Source organism: Ranitomeya imitator, chromosome 2, assembly GCF_032444005.1.
Source record: "Ranitomeya imitator isolate aRanImi1 chromosome 2, aRanImi1.pri, whole genome shotgun sequence".
In the NCBI taxonomy this organism is placed as follows: domain Eukaryota; kingdom Metazoa; phylum Chordata; class Amphibia; order Anura; family Dendrobatidae; genus Ranitomeya; species Ranitomeya imitator.
This window is the reverse complement of record NC_091283.1, coordinates 519,820,286-519,840,802: the sequence shown is the minus strand read 5'-3', so window position 1 is coordinate 519,840,802 and position 20,517 is coordinate 519,820,286. Positions and strand designations below refer to the sequence as shown.

The 20,517-nt window shown below is 44.5% G+C and overlaps 1 protein-coding gene across 2 annotated transcripts in view; it reads right to left on the bottom strand.

The window, feature by feature from the left end:
- Positions 1 to 20,189, bottom strand: part of UQCC1 (ubiquinol-cytochrome c reductase complex assembly factor 1) — a 211,218-nt gene extending 191,029 nt beyond the window's left edge. Inside the window, exons 1-2 of one of the 2 annotated variants that reach the window (XM_069751767.1) lie at positions 20,089 to 20,189; positions 6,082 to 6,183 (exon numbers count right to left, since the gene is read on the bottom strand). In XM_069751767.1, coding sequence (XP_069607868.1) covers positions 6,082 to 6,183; positions 20,089 to 20,112 — 126 coding nt within the window. In that variant the 5' untranslated portion in view covers positions 20,113 to 20,189. Of the gene's footprint in view, positions 1 to 6,081; positions 6,184 to 20,088 lie in introns of those variants that run through there. The other variant, XM_069751768.1, reaches the window with a different exon arrangement.
- Between the last annotated feature and the right edge of the window lie 328 nt (positions 20,190 to 20,517).

The window sequence follows — 20,517 nt, the reverse complement described above, 5'->3', positions numbered from 1 at the left end:
TATATGGCCTTCTTCAGAACTAAGGATACAATAGATAAAGTATAAGATATACACAAGAAAATAACAAGACAAAAAAATCTTAAAGACACAACATAGTCTACCCTATAGTACATCATATAGTTTCATCACATTTATATAATGCTTTTTGCTAAGCAATCCATCCGAGTTTTCATCTGAATGTACAAAAAAATGAGATGAAACCATTCAGTACAATAAGGCAAATGGAATCACTTTGGTCTCTGCTACAGCAATGTCCTTATTTTTTTTAAGTGGACAGACCAGAATTTTAGGTGGATAGACCAGCGTTACAGGCTACGCTTTTGTGTGCAAAATCCTCAGTGACTTTTGTCTAAATGGCTCCACCCGAATACCGTTTTTTGTGAATTTAGACAGAAACCTAGATGCAAGCACTCAGAGTAGAGGACAGAATGAATGTGAAGTTAGCATAAGTCACCACAGCTCCGTAGACGCTATTGAGGACGTGTAGCATTGCATACAGCCAATCAACTGAATGACCATCCCTATAACACATGGATGGGTACAGTTTATTAGTGACCGCCCTTGTTCATTTAATGAACATACGAGGCAGCAGTGGTCTGAAGTAATTGCCTACTAGTAGAGAAGAACAGTCTAATCCGCCTCCCCGCTCTATATTACCATTGCCCAGTAGAATATGGCAGAAGGTGGTCATACACTAAGTTTCCACAATTCTTTCCATTTCTCCGGCTACCCCTTTCTCCCAATGTTTCTACACACAAAATTCTAATAATAATAATTCTACAAAATTTTCCACATGTTAGTAGACTCACCTCCATATTTCTGTTCCATACTCCCATCCCACCATTGTTCTCCCTGGCTTTTTTTATATCTTGTTTCCTAACTTCACGTTCCCACTTTTTCAATATCTTATTCCATATGCCCACTTACAAAGGAATAGCTATTAAAAAAAATGCATCCTAAAATTCATGGCATCACAAAAGCCAAAGCCTTCATTAACGGACTATCGCTCATGCGTGCAAGAACTCGCTTCTTTTCAGCTAACACTCCAGTGAAGTTCTGGAAACTGAGAATAAATAGATAAAAAGGCCATTGTTTCCGCATCTCTATGAGCAATGTGCATGACAGAAAAATAAGGGCATCAAATATTAAAAGTAGCAAATCCATATCTTCTTTGTGAACCGCAGACGGTACATTGAAATAGCAGAGATTCAGCCAGTATCCTCGATGCCAGGTCTCTTTACGGTCTGTGGTTTAAATGAGGAAGACAGCGTCTGTAAAAAATGAATAGCTGCCACAATGGTAGACTGTTCCATAGTTGCATGCCGTGCCCCAACTGCTGCCAACAAGCCTTTCAATATCAAAACACTCTCTGTGGGTACCTGGTAAGCTCGCAGCACAGCAACCCATGATATATAGGTCATCGTCCACTACATTACCGTCTGCGCTGGCTTCAAGTGCCAGAACGTTGGCAAGCACTGATTGCACCATGCTGCGTGTATTGTGCACTCTCGGAATTTTCATGCTTTGATGGCTCACTTGCATTACGCTCCTGCACTTTTGGAGATAATTTACATTACTAACATAGGATAATTTTATAAACAACGGGGACTGGAATTTCCTCTAAAATAACTTCAATGCTGAAATTTTGCAGCTGACTTTTACAGTGATTTATGAAACATTTTCCCCTATATTTATGTACCTCTAGCTGATTAAGTGTCATTTGAAAAACATCTGGGGATCATTGAGGCATTATGCCACAGCCATACTTCCACCAGGATCTCAGCTAGTATTCTACAATAAACACAGCTGGGAATCTCCTGCCATTTTCTATACGATAGCATGTGCCAGAATGTCTTATTAAGTAAAAGAGCTGGCACATTGGGCAAGTAAAGATGCCTAATTAAAGAGGGCATAAATGCAGGAATAACCATACTGAGACAATTGAGATCACTGTGTATTTTGGGAACGGGTGACAGCAACTTTACAGCCTTGAGAAAAATACCATGAATGACTACAGGATAATAACCTGCAAAGAAGCACGATTCAATATTCAGGAGTGGGCAACCTGCAGCCCACTGACCGACTATCTGCCAGTGGATTGTTCACTACCGGCCTGTTTTCTCTTAACAGCATCTATGGATCCATTAGACTTGTGGGACATCAGATATAGGGGTATTCCAATCTCAAAAGGATCACATGATTGGTGAGGGTCTTACCTAAGGGGACCTCCACCGACCATGAAAATGAAAGCGACACAGTTATGTTCTGTACAGTGGTGCCAAGCCACCTATATTACAGATGAACAACAGCACAAGTACATTTACAATAATTGGCAGGTTGCCCGCATAAAATGTGCAGGGAAAAAAACAGTGAAGGGATCACAGTGATGAATCAATGCAATGACCCCTACTTTCTCAAACTTAGTAGTAGAGTTTGTATGTTCTCCCCGTGTTTGCGTGGGTTTCCTCCGGGCACTCCGGTTTCCTCCCACATTCCAAAGACATACTGATAGGGAATTTAGATTGTGAGCCCCATTGGGGACAGTGATAATAATGTGTGCAACCTGTAAAGCGCTGCGGAATATGTTAGTGCTACATAAAAATAAAGATTATTATTATTATTATTGAAGAAGTTCCTGAAATTTGAAGCCCACCGAAAATGCACCGATTGCCTATCCTAGTGCTGCTTATGAGATATGCCATTTATCAAAAATGTCCTTACATATTCTTTAAAGTATGTAACAAGACAAGTTAACATAAAACCTTAAATATTCAAATTCATATACTTTGCATTACTCATCTCAAATAACTGCTTCTAAAATAGTCCACAGCCACATTCAGATTTCTGAGGGACAATACTAAAATAACTCAACAAGCTTATCAAGAGACATACCTCACAATTTAATGTTGGTCCATTACCAGATTTTAGAGTACATGTATACTTCAAATATTTTTCTTAGACCTTTTGACGCTAGTGAACTTCATTTGAGATTCCAGTATTACAGCCATGGAATTTCCATAAATTGAAGGGCTGCCCTCTAGCCCAATTGAAAGCTCCTCAGTGTCCCTCCTGCTGCTGAGATCTCACACTGCTCAACACAAGCCACAGCTGCAGTCAGGCTGGGTTGACGGGGATTGAATACACAGGGACGTAAAATGCACACTTTTATATAAGGAAAATCGGGTCAATGTGATATGGACTTTCAAAGCAAGTATACCAGTCTCATCAAGTCTAAGATCTATTTATTATGTATGCACTCAGTATTTGCACAATCTGGTGAAATATCTGCTTTTATTTACTGTCTATGATGAATTCTGGAAGACTTTCTCCAAAAAATAACTCTACAGTGCCTACACTTTTCAGAATGTGAATCGCTAAGATATTATATGTTGGGACACTGAAAAGCAAATGAATTAAGTGAGCATGAGCTCAGCAGTCTACATAAATGTGAACGTAGGACCACAAATCATACAACGGAATAGAATTCAAGTCCAATAGTAGCAATGGTTTACAGAGTTGCGTCTGGTGACACAACCATGCGGACCTTCCTAAGGGGGTTCAAACAGTTTTGACGGCAAAAAAAGAGCAGAGCACATTTATTTTTTACGTCAAAACTAAAGAAATCCCAATGGAACAAACCCCTATATAAGGCAATGTAGTCCTCTGGACTTAAATATGTTGTCCAACAGATCAGGCATTGCTTCTGTTCACGATGGAAGCAGAATAGTCAACCTAAAGTTTTCTCCTTTCTGGGCAACAAATCAAAGACAGACAACAGTTTTCTTCACACCTAATGAAAAGCAATATTGAATGGTCAAGATTCTAAGTAACAAATGAATCTAGGTTAATGCATTGATGTTAACAGCATATTACCTGTATTCACTGCAAGCAGCAAAATGATAAATACAATGTTTTACCTGCTCAAAATGACTGTCCTGGAATCTCTGGACAGTTGAGAACACCTGATGTCAGTCTGCACATGGCCTTAGATAAGTAAAAGTTCAGCACTTGATCAATAAAAGCTTCTAATACTTTATTTACACCTTCTTAAAAGAAACATACATAGGCAAACGTCAAAAAAATTACCCACGCGTTTCGAGCTGAACACACATACGGTTTACACCATAGCCTTACCGTTTTTACAGAAACTATAAGGCTATGTGCACACGTTGCAGATTGGGATGAGAATTTTCTGCACAAAATCTGCATCTCCTGGCAGAAAAAAAATGCATCAAATCTGCACCTGCGTTATGTGGATTTTGAGCGTTTTTGTTGCGGATTTTGGACGGATTTCATGCGTTTTTTACCACTGCGGATTTCTATAATGGAAGGGCGCAGAAACGCTGCAGATCCGCACAAAAGAAGTGACGTGCTACTTCTTTTGATCCGCAGCGTTTTTCATGCAGAATTTTCCGCACTATTAGCACAGCATTTTTTTTCCTATTGATTTACATTGTACTGTAAGTCAAGTCACTTTGCGGATCTGCAGTGTTTCTGCGCGAAAAAAAAAACTGCTGCGGATCCACACTAAATCCGCATTGTGTGCACATAGCCTAAAATTTGATCAGTTTCTATGAAGAGGTAAGTTCCGGATTGGACCAAGGGAACCCAGTGGATGTAGTGTATATGGACTTTTCAAAAGCTTTTGATACGGTGCCACACAAAAGGTTGATACATAAAATGAGAATAATGGGGATAGGGGAAAATATGTGCAAGTGGGTTGAGAGCTGGCTCAGGGATAGGAAACAAAGGGTGGTTATTAATGGAGCACACTCGGACTGGGTCGCGGTTAGCAGTGGGGTACCACAGGGGTCAGTATTGGGCCCTCTTCTTTTTAACATATTTATTAATGACCTTGTAGGGGGCATTCAGAGTGGAATTTCAATATTTGCAGATGACACTAAACTCTGCAGGGTAATTAATACAGAGGAGGACAATTTTATATTACAGGATGATTTATGTAAACTAGAAGCTTGGGCTGATAAATGGCAAATGAGCTTTAATGGGGATAAATGTAAGGTCATGCACTTGGGTAGAAGTAATAAGATGTATAATTATGTGCTTAATTCTAAAACTCTGGGCAAAACCGTCAATGAAAAAGACCTGGGTGTATGGGTGGATGCCAAACTCATATTCAGTGGCCAGTGTCAGGCAGCTGCTACAAAGGCAAATAAAATAATGGGATGCATTAAAAGAGGCATAGATGCTCATGAGGAGAATATAATTTTACCTCTATACAAGTCACTTGTTCGACCACACTTAGAATACTGTGCACAGTTCTGGTCTCCGGTGTATAAGAAAGACATAGCTGAACTAGAGCGGGTGTAGAGAAGAGCGACCAAGGTTATTAGAGGACTGGGGGGTCTGCAATACCAAGATAGGTTATTACACTTGGGGCTATTTAGTTTGGAAAAACGAAGACTAAGGGGTGATCTTATTTTAATGTATAAATATATGAGGGGACAGTACAAAGACCTTTCTGATGATCTTTTTAATCATAGACCTGAGACAGGGACAAGGGGGCATCCTCTGCGTTTGGAGGAAAAAAGGTTTAAGCATAATAACAGACGCAGATTCTTTACTGTAAGAGCAGTGAGACTATGGAACTCTCTGCCGTATGATGTTGTAATGAGTGATTCATTACTTAAATTTAAGAGGGGACTGGATACCTTTCTGGAAAAGTATAATGTTACAGGGTATATACACTAGATTCCTTGATAGGGCGTTGATCCAGGGAACTAGTCTGATTGCCGTATGTGGAGTCGGGAAGGAATTTTTCCCCCCAATGTGGAGCTTACTCTTTGCCACATGGGTTTTTTTGTGCCTTCCTCTGGATCAACATGTTAGGGCATGTTAGGTTAGGCTATGTGTTGAACTAGATGGACTTATAGTCTTCCTTCAACCTTAATAACTATGTAACTATGTAACTATGTAAAATGGTGCTCAAAGAGTTCTGAAAATGGAGCATCAAATTAAAATATTTATTTTTGCTTAATATAAGAACACTTATTTATAAGAGAAATCAAAGGTATTCCCACTGTGAGGTGTTGCACACAGCCTTGCATTCTTCCATGCACTCACCTTTTTTATGTTGGGACATGATCTGGGCCACAGATTCTGTATCGCGCTGTGTTGTAGTGCACTGCAAGCCGCAATCTGAGAACCTAGACGTACCTGGAAGTTCTAGAAAAACACACAAAAATAGAAAAGGTAAACAAACGGTTTCCTAAAACTAAGAAGTTTCAGAATTTTACCTAGTTATGGTAAAATTTAGTAAAAATAAAAAGTACATATCACATCTTTGAAATGGCTCCCGAGGGAAAATAGGGACTATACAATCAAAAGACTGCATAAAGCACTAAAAGAGAACCTGACTGCTGATACATGGCTGTTTGATTTCAGCCCTGTATGGTTGACTCTGAAAGAGCAGCGGTGTTAGGCTATGTGCGCACGTTGAGTATTTGCATACAGAAATTTTTGCAAGGTTTCTGCATCTCTCAGCAGGAAAAACGCTACATAAAAATGAGCGTTTTTATACAGCAATGAATGTTTTTTTTAGCTAAGTAAAGATATTTAAAAAAAGGTTTTGTGATGTAATTTTTTTAATGGTTCAGCACCCCAGATCGATGTCGATTGACAGTCATTTTGCATTTCTTCCATTTTCTCACTATTGCGTTTGCATAAAGCCTTAAAGTTATTTAGGGAGAGTCACAGAGACTGAATAACTTATATTATAGGGTGGCAGAGATTATAGTTAATGGGGGGCACAATGCTGCTTATCACTTTATATTTTGACTGGTGTGTAGCTAATAGTATATGGTCGGGTACATATCTGTATTCAGGGGCACATTGTGGGGAGGGGGGAAAGGGGAAGACCCATGTATCTATACAATGTATGTGACCTTGTTATTTTAATGGCTGCAACAATCATCATGACAAGACGTGTAGTGACTGAAAGATGTGGACATGAGGGTCTGACCAGATGGAGAGATCTCAGCACTGAGATCTCCCCATCTCCCTAGATCTTGGTGCCGAGATCTCCATCTGCGCATGCGTCGCCCCCCAGCGGCCATTTTCCCGTAGCTCACCACAAAGAAAACCCTGGAACTGCGGGGGCTCTGGCCTGTCACAAAATATCAGCAGGGCACCGCAGCGGCACCAAAGACCCCTGCAGCAGCACCGGACACTCGCAGCAGCGCACTGGACATCGGAACACCCCCTCACCCCAGACTGCAGCATCACCCCACTCTTGCATCCTCCAGCAGCAACCCTGGGACCCTGCTTCACCACAGCCACCACCCCCAGTAAGCAATAAGACGCATGGATTATAAGAAGCACCACCATTTTATAAAAAATAATAATAATTCAGATTTTTCTCCTCAAAATTTAGGGTGCATTTTATAATCCAAAGCGTCTTATAATCCGAAAAATACAGTATATATCGTGCTGTCACTTACTATTTAGCTTCTTCTGCTTTTATGTACAGTGCTGTGCCCTGCAGTGTATTCTTATTATTCACAGCGCCCTCATTTATTACATAGTCCTCTCTTTTTAGTTATAAAATGACTGCTGATGAATCAACATCCGACCAGACAACCAGTCCATCAGCTCCTCCATCAGAAAAAAAATCTTTCCAATACTCCATCAACCGTCAATGCTGTTTATGTCTAAGGCCTCTTTCACACATCAGTTTTTTTAGAATCAGTCACAATCCGTCAAAGTGTTGAAAAGACGGATCCTGTGCAGATTGTAAAAAACTGATGCACTGGATCCGTGGTTTTGACCGATCCGTCAAAGCAGCTGCTGGAGGAATTTAAAGGAACAGAATTCTGGAGAGGGAGAGGGGGGGAGAGAGAAAGATTCCCTGAATGGAAAAATGGGTTAAATTAAAGGAATAGAAATTCTTCCAGGCATGCTCAGCTTCAAAAAAATGGAATCCATCGCTGGATTCCTTCTTTTAACGGACAGCGACGGATCCTGCGCCCAGATGCCTCCATTATAGCCAACGACGGACGGTGCAGGATCCGTCGCTGTCCGACTTTTTGACGTACACAAAAAAACATTACTTTGTCCGTTGTCTCCAGCCGACGGACAAAGACTTTACGACGGATCCGTCAAACAACTGATGAAACGGAAGGCAATCCGTTACAATCCGTCGCTAATACAGTTAAGTCCATATATATTTGGACAGAGACAACATTTTTCTAATTTTGGTTATAGACATTACCACAATGAACTTAAAAAAAAAAAACAATTCAGATGCAGTTGAAGTTCAGACTTTCAGCTTTCATTTGAGGGTATCCACATTAAAATTGGATGAAGGGTTTAGGAGTTTCAGCTCCTTAACATGTGCCACCCTGATTTTAACCCCTTCATGACCGGGGATTTTTCGTTTTTCCGTGTTCGTTTTTCGCTCCCCTCCTTCCCAGAGCCATAACTTTTTTATTTTTCCGTCAATTCGGCCATGTGAGGGCTTATTTTTTGCGGGACGAGTTGTACTTTTGAACGACATCATTGGTTTTAGCATATCGTGTACTAGAAAACGGGAAAAAATTCCAAGTGCAGTGAAATTGCAAAAAAAGTGCAATCCCACATTGGTTTTTTGTTTGGCTCTTTTGCTAGGTTCACTAAATGCTAAAAATGACCTGCCATTATGATTCTCCAGGTCAGTACGAGTTCATAGACACCTAACATGACTAGGTTATATTTTATCTAAGTGGTGAAAAAAAATTCCAAACTGTGCTAAAAAAAAAAAAAAAATTGCGCCATTTTCCGATATTCGTAGCGTCTCCATTTTTCGTGATCTGGGGTCGGGTGAGGGCTTATTTTTTGCATGCCGAGATGACGTTTTTAATGATAGCATTTCGGTGCAGATACGTTCTTTTGATCGCCCGTTATTGCATTTTAATGCAATGTCGTGGCGACCAAAAAAACTTAATTCTGGCGTTTCAAATTTTTTTCCCGCTACGCTGTTTAGCGATCAGGTTAATACTTTTTTTTAATTGATAGATCGGGCGATTCTGAGCGCGGCGATACCAAATATGCGTAGATTTGATATTTTTTTTATTGATTTATTTTGATTGGGGCGAAAGGGGGGTGATTTAAACTTTTATGTTTTTTTTATTTTTTTCACATTTTTTTTAACTTTTTTTTTTTAACTTTTGCCATGCTTCAATAGCCTCCATGGGAGGCTAGAAGCAGGCACAACTCGATCGGCTCTGCTACATAGCAGCGATCTGCTGATCGCTGCTATGTAGCAGAAATGGAGTTGTGCTGTGAGCGCCGACCACAGGGTGGCGCTCACAGCCACCGGCGATCAGTAACCATAGAGGTCTCTGGGACCTCTATGGTTACAATATACAAGCATCGCCGACCCCCGATCATGTGACAGGGGTCGGCGATGACGTTATTTCCGGCCGCCCGGCCGGAAGCGGTAGTTAAATGCCGCTGTCTGCGTTTGACAGCGGCATTTAACTAGTTAATAGGTGCGGGCAGATCGCGATTCTGCCCGCGCCTATTACGGGCACATGTCAGCTGTTCAAAACAGCTGACATGTCCCGGCTTTGATGCGGGCTCACCGCGGAGCCCTGCATCAAAGCAGGGGAGCCGGCATCGGACGGTATAGTACGTCCGATGCCAGTAAGGGGTTAAAGGGACCAAAAGTAATTGGACAATTGACTCCAAGGCTATTTCATGGACAGGTGTGGGCAATCCCTTCGTTATGCCATTCTCAATTAAGCAGATAAAAGGCCTGGAGTTGATTTGAGGTGTGGTGCTTGCATTTGGAAGGTTTTGCTGTGAAGTAAACATGGGGTCAAAGGAGCTCTCCATGCGGGTGAAACAAGCCATCCTTGAGCTGCGAAAACAGAAAAAACCCATCCGAGAAATTGCTACAATATTAAGAGTTGCAAAATCTACAGTTTGGTACATCCTGAGAAAGAAAGAAAGCACTGGTGAACTCATCAATGCAAAAAGACCTGAGCGCCCACGGAAGACAACAGTGGTGGATGATCGCAGAATAATCTCCATGGTGAAGAGAAACCCCTTCACAACAGCCAACCAAGTGAACAACACTCTCCAGGAGGTCGGCGTATCAATATCCAAATCTACCATAGAGAGAAGACTGCATGAAAGTAAATACAGAGGGTTCACTGCACGGTGCAAGCCACTCATAAGCATCAAGAATAAAAAGGCTAGACTGGACTTTGCTAAAAAAACATCTAAAAAAGCCAGCACAGTTCTGGAAGAACATTCTTTGGACAGATAAAACCAAGATCAACCTCTACCAGAATGATGGAAAGAGACAAGTATGGCGAAGGCGTGGTACAGCTCATGATCCAAAGCATACCACATCATCTGTAAAACACGGCGGAGGCAGTGTGATGGCTTGGGCATGCATGGCTGCCAGTGGCACTGGGTCACTAGTGTTTATTGATGATGTGACACAGGACAGAAGCAGCCGAATGAATTCTGAGGTATTCAGAGACATACTGTGTGCTCAGATCCAGCCAAATGCAGCCAAACTGATTGGTCGTCGTTTCATACTACAGATGGACAATGACCCAAAACATAAAGCCAAAGCAAGCCAGGAGTTTATTAATGCAAAGAAGTGGAATATTCTTGAATGGCCAAGTCAGTCACCTGATCTCAACCCAATTGAGCAGCATTTCACTTGTTAAAGACTAAACTTCAGACAGAAAGGCCCACAAACAAACAGCAACTGAAAACCACCGCAGTGAAGGCCTGGCAGAGCATCAAAAAGGAGGAAACACAGCGTCTTGTGATGTCCATGAGTTCAAGACTTCAGGCAGTCATTGCCAACAAAGGGTTTTCAACCAAGTACTAAAAATGAACATTTTATTTAAAATTATTTAATCTGTCCAATTACTTTTGGTCCCTTTAAAAACAGGGTGGCACATGTTAAGGAGCTGAAACTCCTAAAACCTTCATCCAATTTTAATGTGGATACCCTCAAATGAAAGCTGAAAGTCTGAACTTCAACTGTATCTGAATTGTTTTGTGTAAAATTCATTGTGGTAATGTCTATAACCAAAGTAAGAAAAATGTTGTCTCTGTCCAAATATATATGGACCTAACTGTACACGTCTGGGAAAAAAACCGGATCCAGCAGCAACATTTGCTGGATCCGTTTTTTTTTTCTAAAAAAGACGGATTGTGACTGATAGCAAAAAATTGATGTGTGAAAGAGGCCTAAATAACAAGAGAGGATGATATGTAATAAAGACAGGGCTCTATATAATATGATATGTAGTGTACGGTGCTGTACACAACAAGAGAGGGGGGCCCAGACATTTCTTGCACAGGGGCCCCAAGCTGTCAGGATTTGCCCTCGTAGCCGGGGTCTGTTTTGTTTAATTAGCACCTGGACAAGACTAGGGATTTAAGTTTATGATTTTGTTTTGGTGATGTGCAACCTGTGAAAAGCAGTAAAAACTGCAGGTGTATGGACCAAAACTTCATTGCCTGTGTGAACGCTACTTAGGAACTAATGCCTACCAGCAGGGCCGGACTGGCCATCTGGCAATTCTGGCAAATGCCAGAAGGACCTGTCTGATCGTGGGCTGCCTCGTCTGCTACGTTGTTAGCAGAATCGGTGTTCTCAAGACACCCATACTGTTAAGAGTTGTGATGGATCACATAGTCGATGACTCTCTCACTTACCCCAGCAGGCCACGGGTATCATTAGAAATACTGGTCTTGTAGTATATCTTACCTTCATCCATCCAGGGTAATATCTATAATATAACGCTGGGAGCGTCACTCTGTCCGAAGCGTTTATAGACTGCGCAAGCGCCGGCGCAGTCTGGGCCTCACAGTGACGCTCCCAGGAGATCGCGGTATGCGTAAACACTGAACGCACACCGCGATCTCCACCGGAGAGTCAAGGACCGCCAGGAGGGTGAGTATATTCACCTGTCCCCATTCCAGCGCTGCGTGCGGCTCCGTCTCCCAGGTCCTCTGCTGTGACGTTCCCAGTTCAGAGGGCGCGATGACGCGCTTAATGCGCGCCGGCGCCGCCCTCTGACTGAACAGTCACAGCCAGAGGAGCAGGAAGATGGCGGCACGCAGCGCTGGAACGGGACAGGTGAGTATAGCAAGTGCTGGGGGCCTGAGCTAGCGGTGACTCCGACACCTCACCCCCACAGCGCCCCGGTGTCCCCGCCTGCTCAGGCCCCCAGCACTCGGCGCCCAGCGACGATAGGGGAGTATGGTATTTTATTTTTTTTATATATGGCAGCAGCATACGGGGCATATATAATGGAGCATCTTATGGGGGGCATATAATACAATGGTGACGCAGGTTGGGAGCAGCACATGACAGAACGGGGGCGCAGGATGGCAGCAGCACATGACAGAACGGGCGCAGGATGGCAGCAGCACATGACAGGATGGCAGCAGCACATGACAGAACGGGCGCAGGATGGTAGCAGCACATGACAGAACGGGGGCGCAGGATGGATGCCACACATGACAGAATGGGGGTGCAAGATGGGTGCAGAACATGTCAGAATGGAGGCGCAGGATGGGTGCAGCACATGTCACAATGGGGGCGCAGGATGGAAGCAGCACATGACAGAATGGGGGCGCAAGATGGGTGCAACACATGGCAGGATGGGGGCGCAGGATGGGTGCAGCACATGACAGGATGGGGACGCAGGATGGAGCAGCACATGTCAGAATGGGGGTGCAGGATGGGAGCAGCACATGTCAGAATGGGGGTGCAGGATGGGTGCAGCACATGTCAGAATGGGGACGCAGGATGGAGCAGCTCATGACAGGATGGGGACGCAGGATGGAGCAGCACATGACAGGATGGAGACCATATACCAATATAGATGCTCGCCACCCGGGCGTAGAACGGGTTCAATAGCTAGTTAGTAATATATTTCCATCTGGTGATTGGGAACGAGTACAGCGTGGACCTGTGTGATTTCAAATGCCAGGGCTGAATTTCAGCTCCAGTCCGTACCCGCCAACCAGAGAGCGTTTAACCCTACACTGCCCAGTTTCCCTCGGAAGCAACTTCAAAAAAGTTTTTTTTTTTTCCTCACCAGGAGTTTTCAAGCCCTCTTCAGAAAAAGAACATTAGAAAAACTCCTCATATGAACAGTAAAGCGGGATTGCTATAGAATGTAAGTCTGCAAGGACAGGGTCAACTCCCCTCTGTACTAGTCTGTCACTGTAAACCTGTTTACTGTAAACGATATCTATAACCCTGTATGTAACCCCTTTCTCATGTACAGCACCATGGAATTAATGGTGCTATATAAATAATAATAATAATAATAAAATTACCGTATATACTCAAGTATAAGCCGAGATTTTCAGCCCATTTTTTTGGGCTGAAAGTCCCCCTCTCGGCTTATACTCGAGTCATACCCAGGGGTCGGCGGCTCTCTAATTATACTCACCTACTGCTGGTGCGGTCCCTGCACGTCCCTGCTTCTTCCAGCGCTGCAGATTCTTCCTGTACTGAGCGGTCACATGGTACCGCTCATTACAGTAATGAATATGCGACTCTACCTCCCATAGAGATGGAGCCGCATATTCATTACTGTATGAGCGGTAACTGTGACCGCTCAATACAGGAAGATGCAGCGCTGGAAGAAGCAGGGACGTGCAGGGACCGCGCCAGCAGAAGGTAAGTATACGGGGAGGGGAGCGCTGCGCTGCACGATATTTACCGCTCCTCGTTCCGGTGCAGCTCCGTCTTTATCGTCCTCTGGCTGTGACGCTCAGGTCAGAGGGCGCGGTGACGTAGCCCTCTGCTGAACAACAGTGCTAAAGACGGAGCCGCACGAGGAGCAGGTAAATATTTAAAGTGCCGGGGGTCCTGAGCGAAGAGAGGTGAGTATGTGATTTATTTTTTTTTTCGCAGCAAAAGCATATGGGGCAAGTAACTGTACGGAGCATCTTATGGGGCCATAATGCTTGTGCAGCACTATAAGGAGCAAGTGGCTGTGCGGAGCATCTTATGGGGCCATAACACTTGTGCAGCACTATAAGGGGCAAGTAACTGTACGGAGCATCTTATGGGGCCATAACACTTGTGCAGCACTATAAGGGGCAAGTGGCTGTACGGAGCATCTTATGGGGCCATAACACTTGTGCAGCACTATAAGGGGCAAGTGGCTGTACGGAGCATCTTATGGGGCCATAACACTTGTGCAGCACTATAAGGGGCAAGTGACTGTACGGAGCATCTTATGGGGCCATAACGTTTGTGCAGCACTATATGGGGCAAGTGGCTGTACGGAGCATCTTATGGGGCCATAACACTTGTGCAGCACTATAAGGGGCAAGTGGCTGTACGGAGCATCTTATGGGGCCATAACACTTGTGCAGCACTATAAGGGGCAAGTGGCTGTACGGAGCATCTTATGGGGCCATAACACTTGTGCAGCACTATAAGGGGCAAGTGGCTGTACGGAGCATCTTATGGGGCCATAACACTTGTGCAGCACTATAAGGGGCAAGTGGCTGTGCGGAGCATCTTATGGGGCCATAACACTTGTGCAGCACTATAAGGGGCAAGTGGCTGTGCGGAGCATCTTATGGGGCCATAACACTTGTGCAGCACTATATGGGACAAGTGGCTGTACGGAGCATCTTATGGGGCCATAACACTTGTGCAGCATTAAAAGGGGCAAGTGGCTGTGCGGAGCATCTTATGGGGCCATAACACTTGTGCAGCACTATAAGGGGCAGTGACTGTATGGAGCATCTTATGGGGCCATAACTCTTGTGCAGCACTATAAGGGGCAAGTGACTGTATGGAGCCATAACGTTTGTGCAGCACTATATGGGGCAAGTGGCTGTACGGAGCATCTTATGGGGCCATAACACTTGTGCAGCACTATAAGGGGCAAGTGGCTGTACGGAGCATCTTATGGGGCCATAACACTTGTGCAGCACTATAAGGGGCAAGTGGCTGTACGGAGCATCTTATGGGGCCATAACACTTGTGCAGCACTATAAGGGGCAAGTGGCTGTGCGGAGCATCTTATGGGGCCATAACACTTGTGCAGCACTATAAGGGGCAAGTGGCTGTGCGGAGCATCTTATGGGGCCATAACACTTGTGCAGCATTAAAAGGGGCAAGTGGCTGTGCGGAGCATCTTATGGGGCCATAACACTTGTGCAGCACTATAAGGGGCAGTGACTGTATGGAGCATCTTATGGGGCCATAACTCTTGTGCAGCACTATATGGGGCAAGTGGCTGTACGGAGCATCTTATGGGGCCATAACACTTGTGCAGCACAATAAGGGGCAAATGACTGTATGGAGCATCTTATGGGGCCATAACGTTTGTGCAGCACTATATGGGGCAAGTGGCTGTACGGAGCATCTTATGGGGCCATAACACTTGTGCAGCACTATAAGGGGCAAGTGGCTGTACGGAGCATCTTATGGGGCCATAACACTTGTGCAGCACTATAAGGGGCAAGTGGCTGTACGGAGCATCTTATGGGGCCATAACACTTGTGCAGCACTATAAGGGGCAAGTGGCTGTACGGAGCATCTTATGGGGCCATAACACTTGTGCAGCACTATAAGGGGCAAGTGGCTGTATGGAGCATCTTATGGGGCCATAACACTTGTGCAGCACTATATGGGGCAAGTGGCTGTACGGAGCATCTTATGGGGCCATAACACTTGTGCAGCACTATAAGGGGCAAGTGGCTGTACGGAGCATCTTATGGGGCCATAACACTTGTGCAGCACTATAAGGGGCAAGTGGCTGTACGGAGCATCTTATGGGGCCATAACACTTGGGCAGCACTATAAGGGGCAAGTGGCTGTGCGGAGCATCTTATGGGGCCATAACACTTGTGCAGCACTATATGGGACAAGTGGCTGTACGGAGCATCTTATGGGGCCATAACACTTGTGCAGCATTAAAAGGGGCAAGTGGCTGTGCGGAGCATCTTATGGGGCCATAACACTTGTGCAGCACTATAAGGGGCAGTGACTGTATGGAGCATCTTATGGGGCCATAACTCTTGTGCAGCACTATATGGGGCAAGTGGCTGTACGGAGCATCTTATGGGGCCATAACACTTGTGCAGCACTATAAGGGGCAAGTGGCTGTGCGGAGCATCTTATGGGGCCATAACACTTGTGCAGCACTATATGGGGCAAGTGGCTGTACGGAGCATCTTATGGGGCCATAACACTTGTGCAGCACTATAAGGGGCAAGTGGCTGTGCGGAGCATCTTATGGGGCCATAACACTTGTGCAGCACTATATGGGGCAAGTGGCTGTACGGAGCATCTTATGGGGCCATAACACTTGTGCAGCACTATAAGGGGCAAGTGGCTGTGCGGAGCATCTTATGGGGCCATAACACTTGTGCAGCACTATATGGGGCAAGTGGCTGTACGGAGCATCTTATGGGGCCATAACACTTGTGCAGCACTATAAGGGGAAAGTGACTGTATGGATGATCTTATGGGGCCATAACACTTGTGCAGCACTATAAGGGGAAAGTGACTGTATGGATGATCTTATGGGGCCATTACGTTTGTGCAGCACTATATAGGGCAAATATCTCTATGGAGCATCTTAAGGGGCCCTTATTACCCTTTATGCAGGATTATATGGGGCATATTTTAATATGGAGCATCTAATGGGGCCCATCAAACTTTATGGAGCATTATATGAGGCTCCTGATTCAATATGGATATTCAAAAACACTTAACCTACTGATGTCTCAATTAATTTTACTTTTATTGGTATCTATTTTTACTTTTGAAATTTACCAGTAGCTGCTGCATTTTCCACCCTAGGCTTTTACTCGAGTCATTAAGTTTTCCCAGTTTTTTGTGGCAAAATTAGGGGGGGGGGGGTCGGCTTATACTCGTGTATATACGGTAATAGGAACAGTTTTCTAAGAGGTATTGAAGCAGTTTGACAAGGATTTTGGAGACCATCTGCTCAAAAATCTTTATGAACATAGCCTTACAACAGCTTATGGACCACAGGACGCTTATGGCACATGCACTTCACAAAACTGTGGAGTTATGTAGCTGCTAAGACAGACGATCGGGGTGATGTGCTGAGAGCTGGGTGAAAACCCCTGTGCGTAATTCACCTAAATAAATTGACAAGCTTACGGTAACAGCTCTACAAAGTAGGCCGATTTTATATCGGCTCATATTTGTGGCAGAGATTTCTAGAAAAAAATATACAGTACGATGGCTTCACTTCCCAGTTCTTTCACTGCTTTGATACGTGCCGCACTGTTTTTTTCTCCATTGACCAATCATGCATACATGGCGTTTTAATAAACCAACAATCTAAGCGTCACATTGGGGCCCAAGGCTCTTCTTATATTCATGTAGAAGCCCGGACAAGCCTTTATGTGCATTCAGAAATCATCGAGGAATGAAAGCTTTTCATTATTTTACTAAACACACCTCTAATGCTACACAATCTTTTTATTGAATAAAAAAGGTTAATAACAGGCAACATGTACAATTTAAATGAATGAGAATCTCATGTCATGTGGCTTTGAAGAGTTTTTTTTGGCACAAATTCCATGTTAAGAAAAGAATGACTCTGCGGGAACATATGTACTCATCAGTACCCTATCACTGAGGCCAATGATAGCCTGTCATGGTCACTTGGGCGGTCGGGGAACACATCATGGCACTTCAGTAATTAAAGACTGGTGTAGCACCGGAACAGTGGTGCTGCCATGACAAAAGTTTCATCAGGGCAATGATGAGTCGTTTATTAACTTATGTCATTTCTCCCCTTGATACTTATTTTTTTCCTAAAAAACCCTTTTAAATGATAGCAATGATGATCATTAGGGGACCACTGAAGACTGCTTTGATAGAGAAGAATACACTGTAAGATCGCTAAACCCAAGTTTACACTTAGGGAGGTTGTCCTGGAAAATTACCTCGATGGCATACCTTTAGGGCGCAGTCAGGCGTAGGGGCGTACCTACAACAGGTACAGGGGTTGCAATCGCACCTGGGCCCTGGAGCCTAGGGGGCCCTAAAAGTCCCTTTGGCCTATATAAAAAGACTATTGCTATTAAAGATTTAAAATATTTGGGGGCCCCGTTGGAGCTTGAGTTTCAATCGGACCGAGGTCAGACCATAATGCATGGACTGGCAGCGTCTTTCCCATCCTAAGTGTGACCGCTGCATAAAAAATATATGAGGGGGTCACCCTCGGGTCGGTAGAGCCGCCGGCCAGTCTGTGCATTGCAATGCGATTTATTCAGCCGTCTGACTGCGCCCTAAGGGTACATTCCTGCCTTGAGGATTTGCTGCGGTTTTGACGCTACGTATTTATGCAGCATCATAACTGGAGCGGCCAGATGTTACAGCATAGTGTATGGGATTTCTAAAAATCCCATGTCCACTATGCGTCTATGTGCACCTGTGGATCACCCGTGGAAACAGACATGTGGCACATCTTTCAGATAAGCAGCATGTCAATTCTCTAGAGGGTACGCATCTGGATTTTGATCATAGACTTGCTTTAATGAGGAAAATTAGCATGTGTGAAAAACGTAAATATGTGTCCACTTAGGCCTCCGTCGCAATGTGTCGTTTTGGAGAAAAAACGCATCCTGCAAAGTTGCCCGCAGGATGCGTTTTTTCTCCATAGACTTTCATTAGCGACGCATTGCGACGGATGCGTCGTGTTTTGGCGGACCGTCGGCACAAAAAAACGCTACATGTAACGTTTTTTGTGCGTTGTGTCTGCCACTTCCAACCGCGCATGCGCGGCCGGAACTCCGCCCCCTCCTCCCCGGACCTTACAATGGGGCAGCGGATGCGTTGAAAAACTGCAACCGCTGCCCCCGTTGTGCTTTTACTTCACAGCATGCGTCGGCCCGACGCACTGCGACGGGCCCGTACCAACGCTAGTGTGAAAGTAGCCTAACTTACATAATAGGCGCAGACATTCTGTAGTGTCAAAACTGCAGCAGGTCCTGAACGTGGGAATGTAACCTTAGGACAGATCATCAATATCTGACTTGTGAGGGTACGACACCCGACCCCCCGCCTATTAATTGTTCCCAGTGGCAGTCAGAAGCTCTCAGATGGGGAGCGGCACAGTATTGTTCCCTCAACCTTATAGTGGCCCTAGCTGAGTACTGCACATCTTCAAATAGGGGTCAGATATGGAGTATCCGGCCATGGCCACTATACATTTGACGGAACTGTACTGAGCAGCTCCCCATCTGAGAGCGTCTGGCCGGCATCGGGAACAGTGAAATCGGCAGGGGTCGCGTGCTGTACCCTCACAAATCAGATATTGATAACCTAGCCTACGGATAGGCCACTAATTTAAGTACTGGACAACCTCATTAACACTTGTGCATCAGTCAGCAAGTACTATAACACCGTGAAACTGAACCAACCTGCAGGGACACATTGTCATTTACTGTTTCCATATCTCGGTTCATGATCGAGGCAAGATGTCAAACAATTAACATTTTTCTTAGAAAAAAAAAAATCTTCACACTTCTCCAGTTAAATTAAAAGAGAAATCTGTAAATTGTAATAATGGTAGGAATACAGATGACGGTTGTGAAAATACTACATACACTGCAGAAAAGTAACCCCCAATTCGTTATTGAGGCCCCTGCGTACGGTAAGAAGCCCATAATACGCCTGAGGGGACGGAGCGCGTAATAAGCCTGCATGCAAAATATAAAAGGGTAATGAGAGGCGACAGCGACCATACAGAGCATATCTAAGAAACATGCAACATAACACACAACATATATAATATTGGCAGCTCTGGATTACATTAATATAGTGTATGTTACATAACACGTTATATAATATCATACTCCATTACTGCAAGTAGCAGCTTGACTGGATAGGTAAGATATCCACTAGAGAGATCACTGATGGACACAAGAGCACGAGGTCACCTTGTGCCACACTCTACCTTTAAATCACTAGATGTGCACCAGACCAGATCATCCCCCGTTTTGTATAATATGCCCCGACTAACAGCACTGTAACTACAGCAGACTATACCACTCAGTCACCCCGCACGGGGGGTATTCTCGCACACAACTACTTACTCCTAATCTGACGAGCGCTGCCATAGTGACAACAGGGAGTTTACTTGTGGCTACGGCCCCGGTCTCTTCATTCCATGCTGAATCTAAACACTTCCGAGGTGAACTGCGCTGCGTCCGCCTCCAGCTCTGTGGTGCAGGATGTGGAGACTGCGGCCGCCATCTTGTGGTTGGCAATGTGTCTAACAACATACGAACAGCTGGTACGAGTACAAACTGAGAATGCAGCTGCTGGACTTGGTAGTGACTGAGGCAATGCTGTTCGATATCTGCCCTGACTAAAACAATCCTAATGTGTAGGGAGAAGCATTTGTGCTATTTGTGTGCACAATGCCCTTTGATAGTGACATTCCCCTAATCTGCATGGTATTTCCTTAAAGGGGTTGTCCAGGCTTTGGAAAAACATTTTCAGTCACTCTATGTAACTGCAGA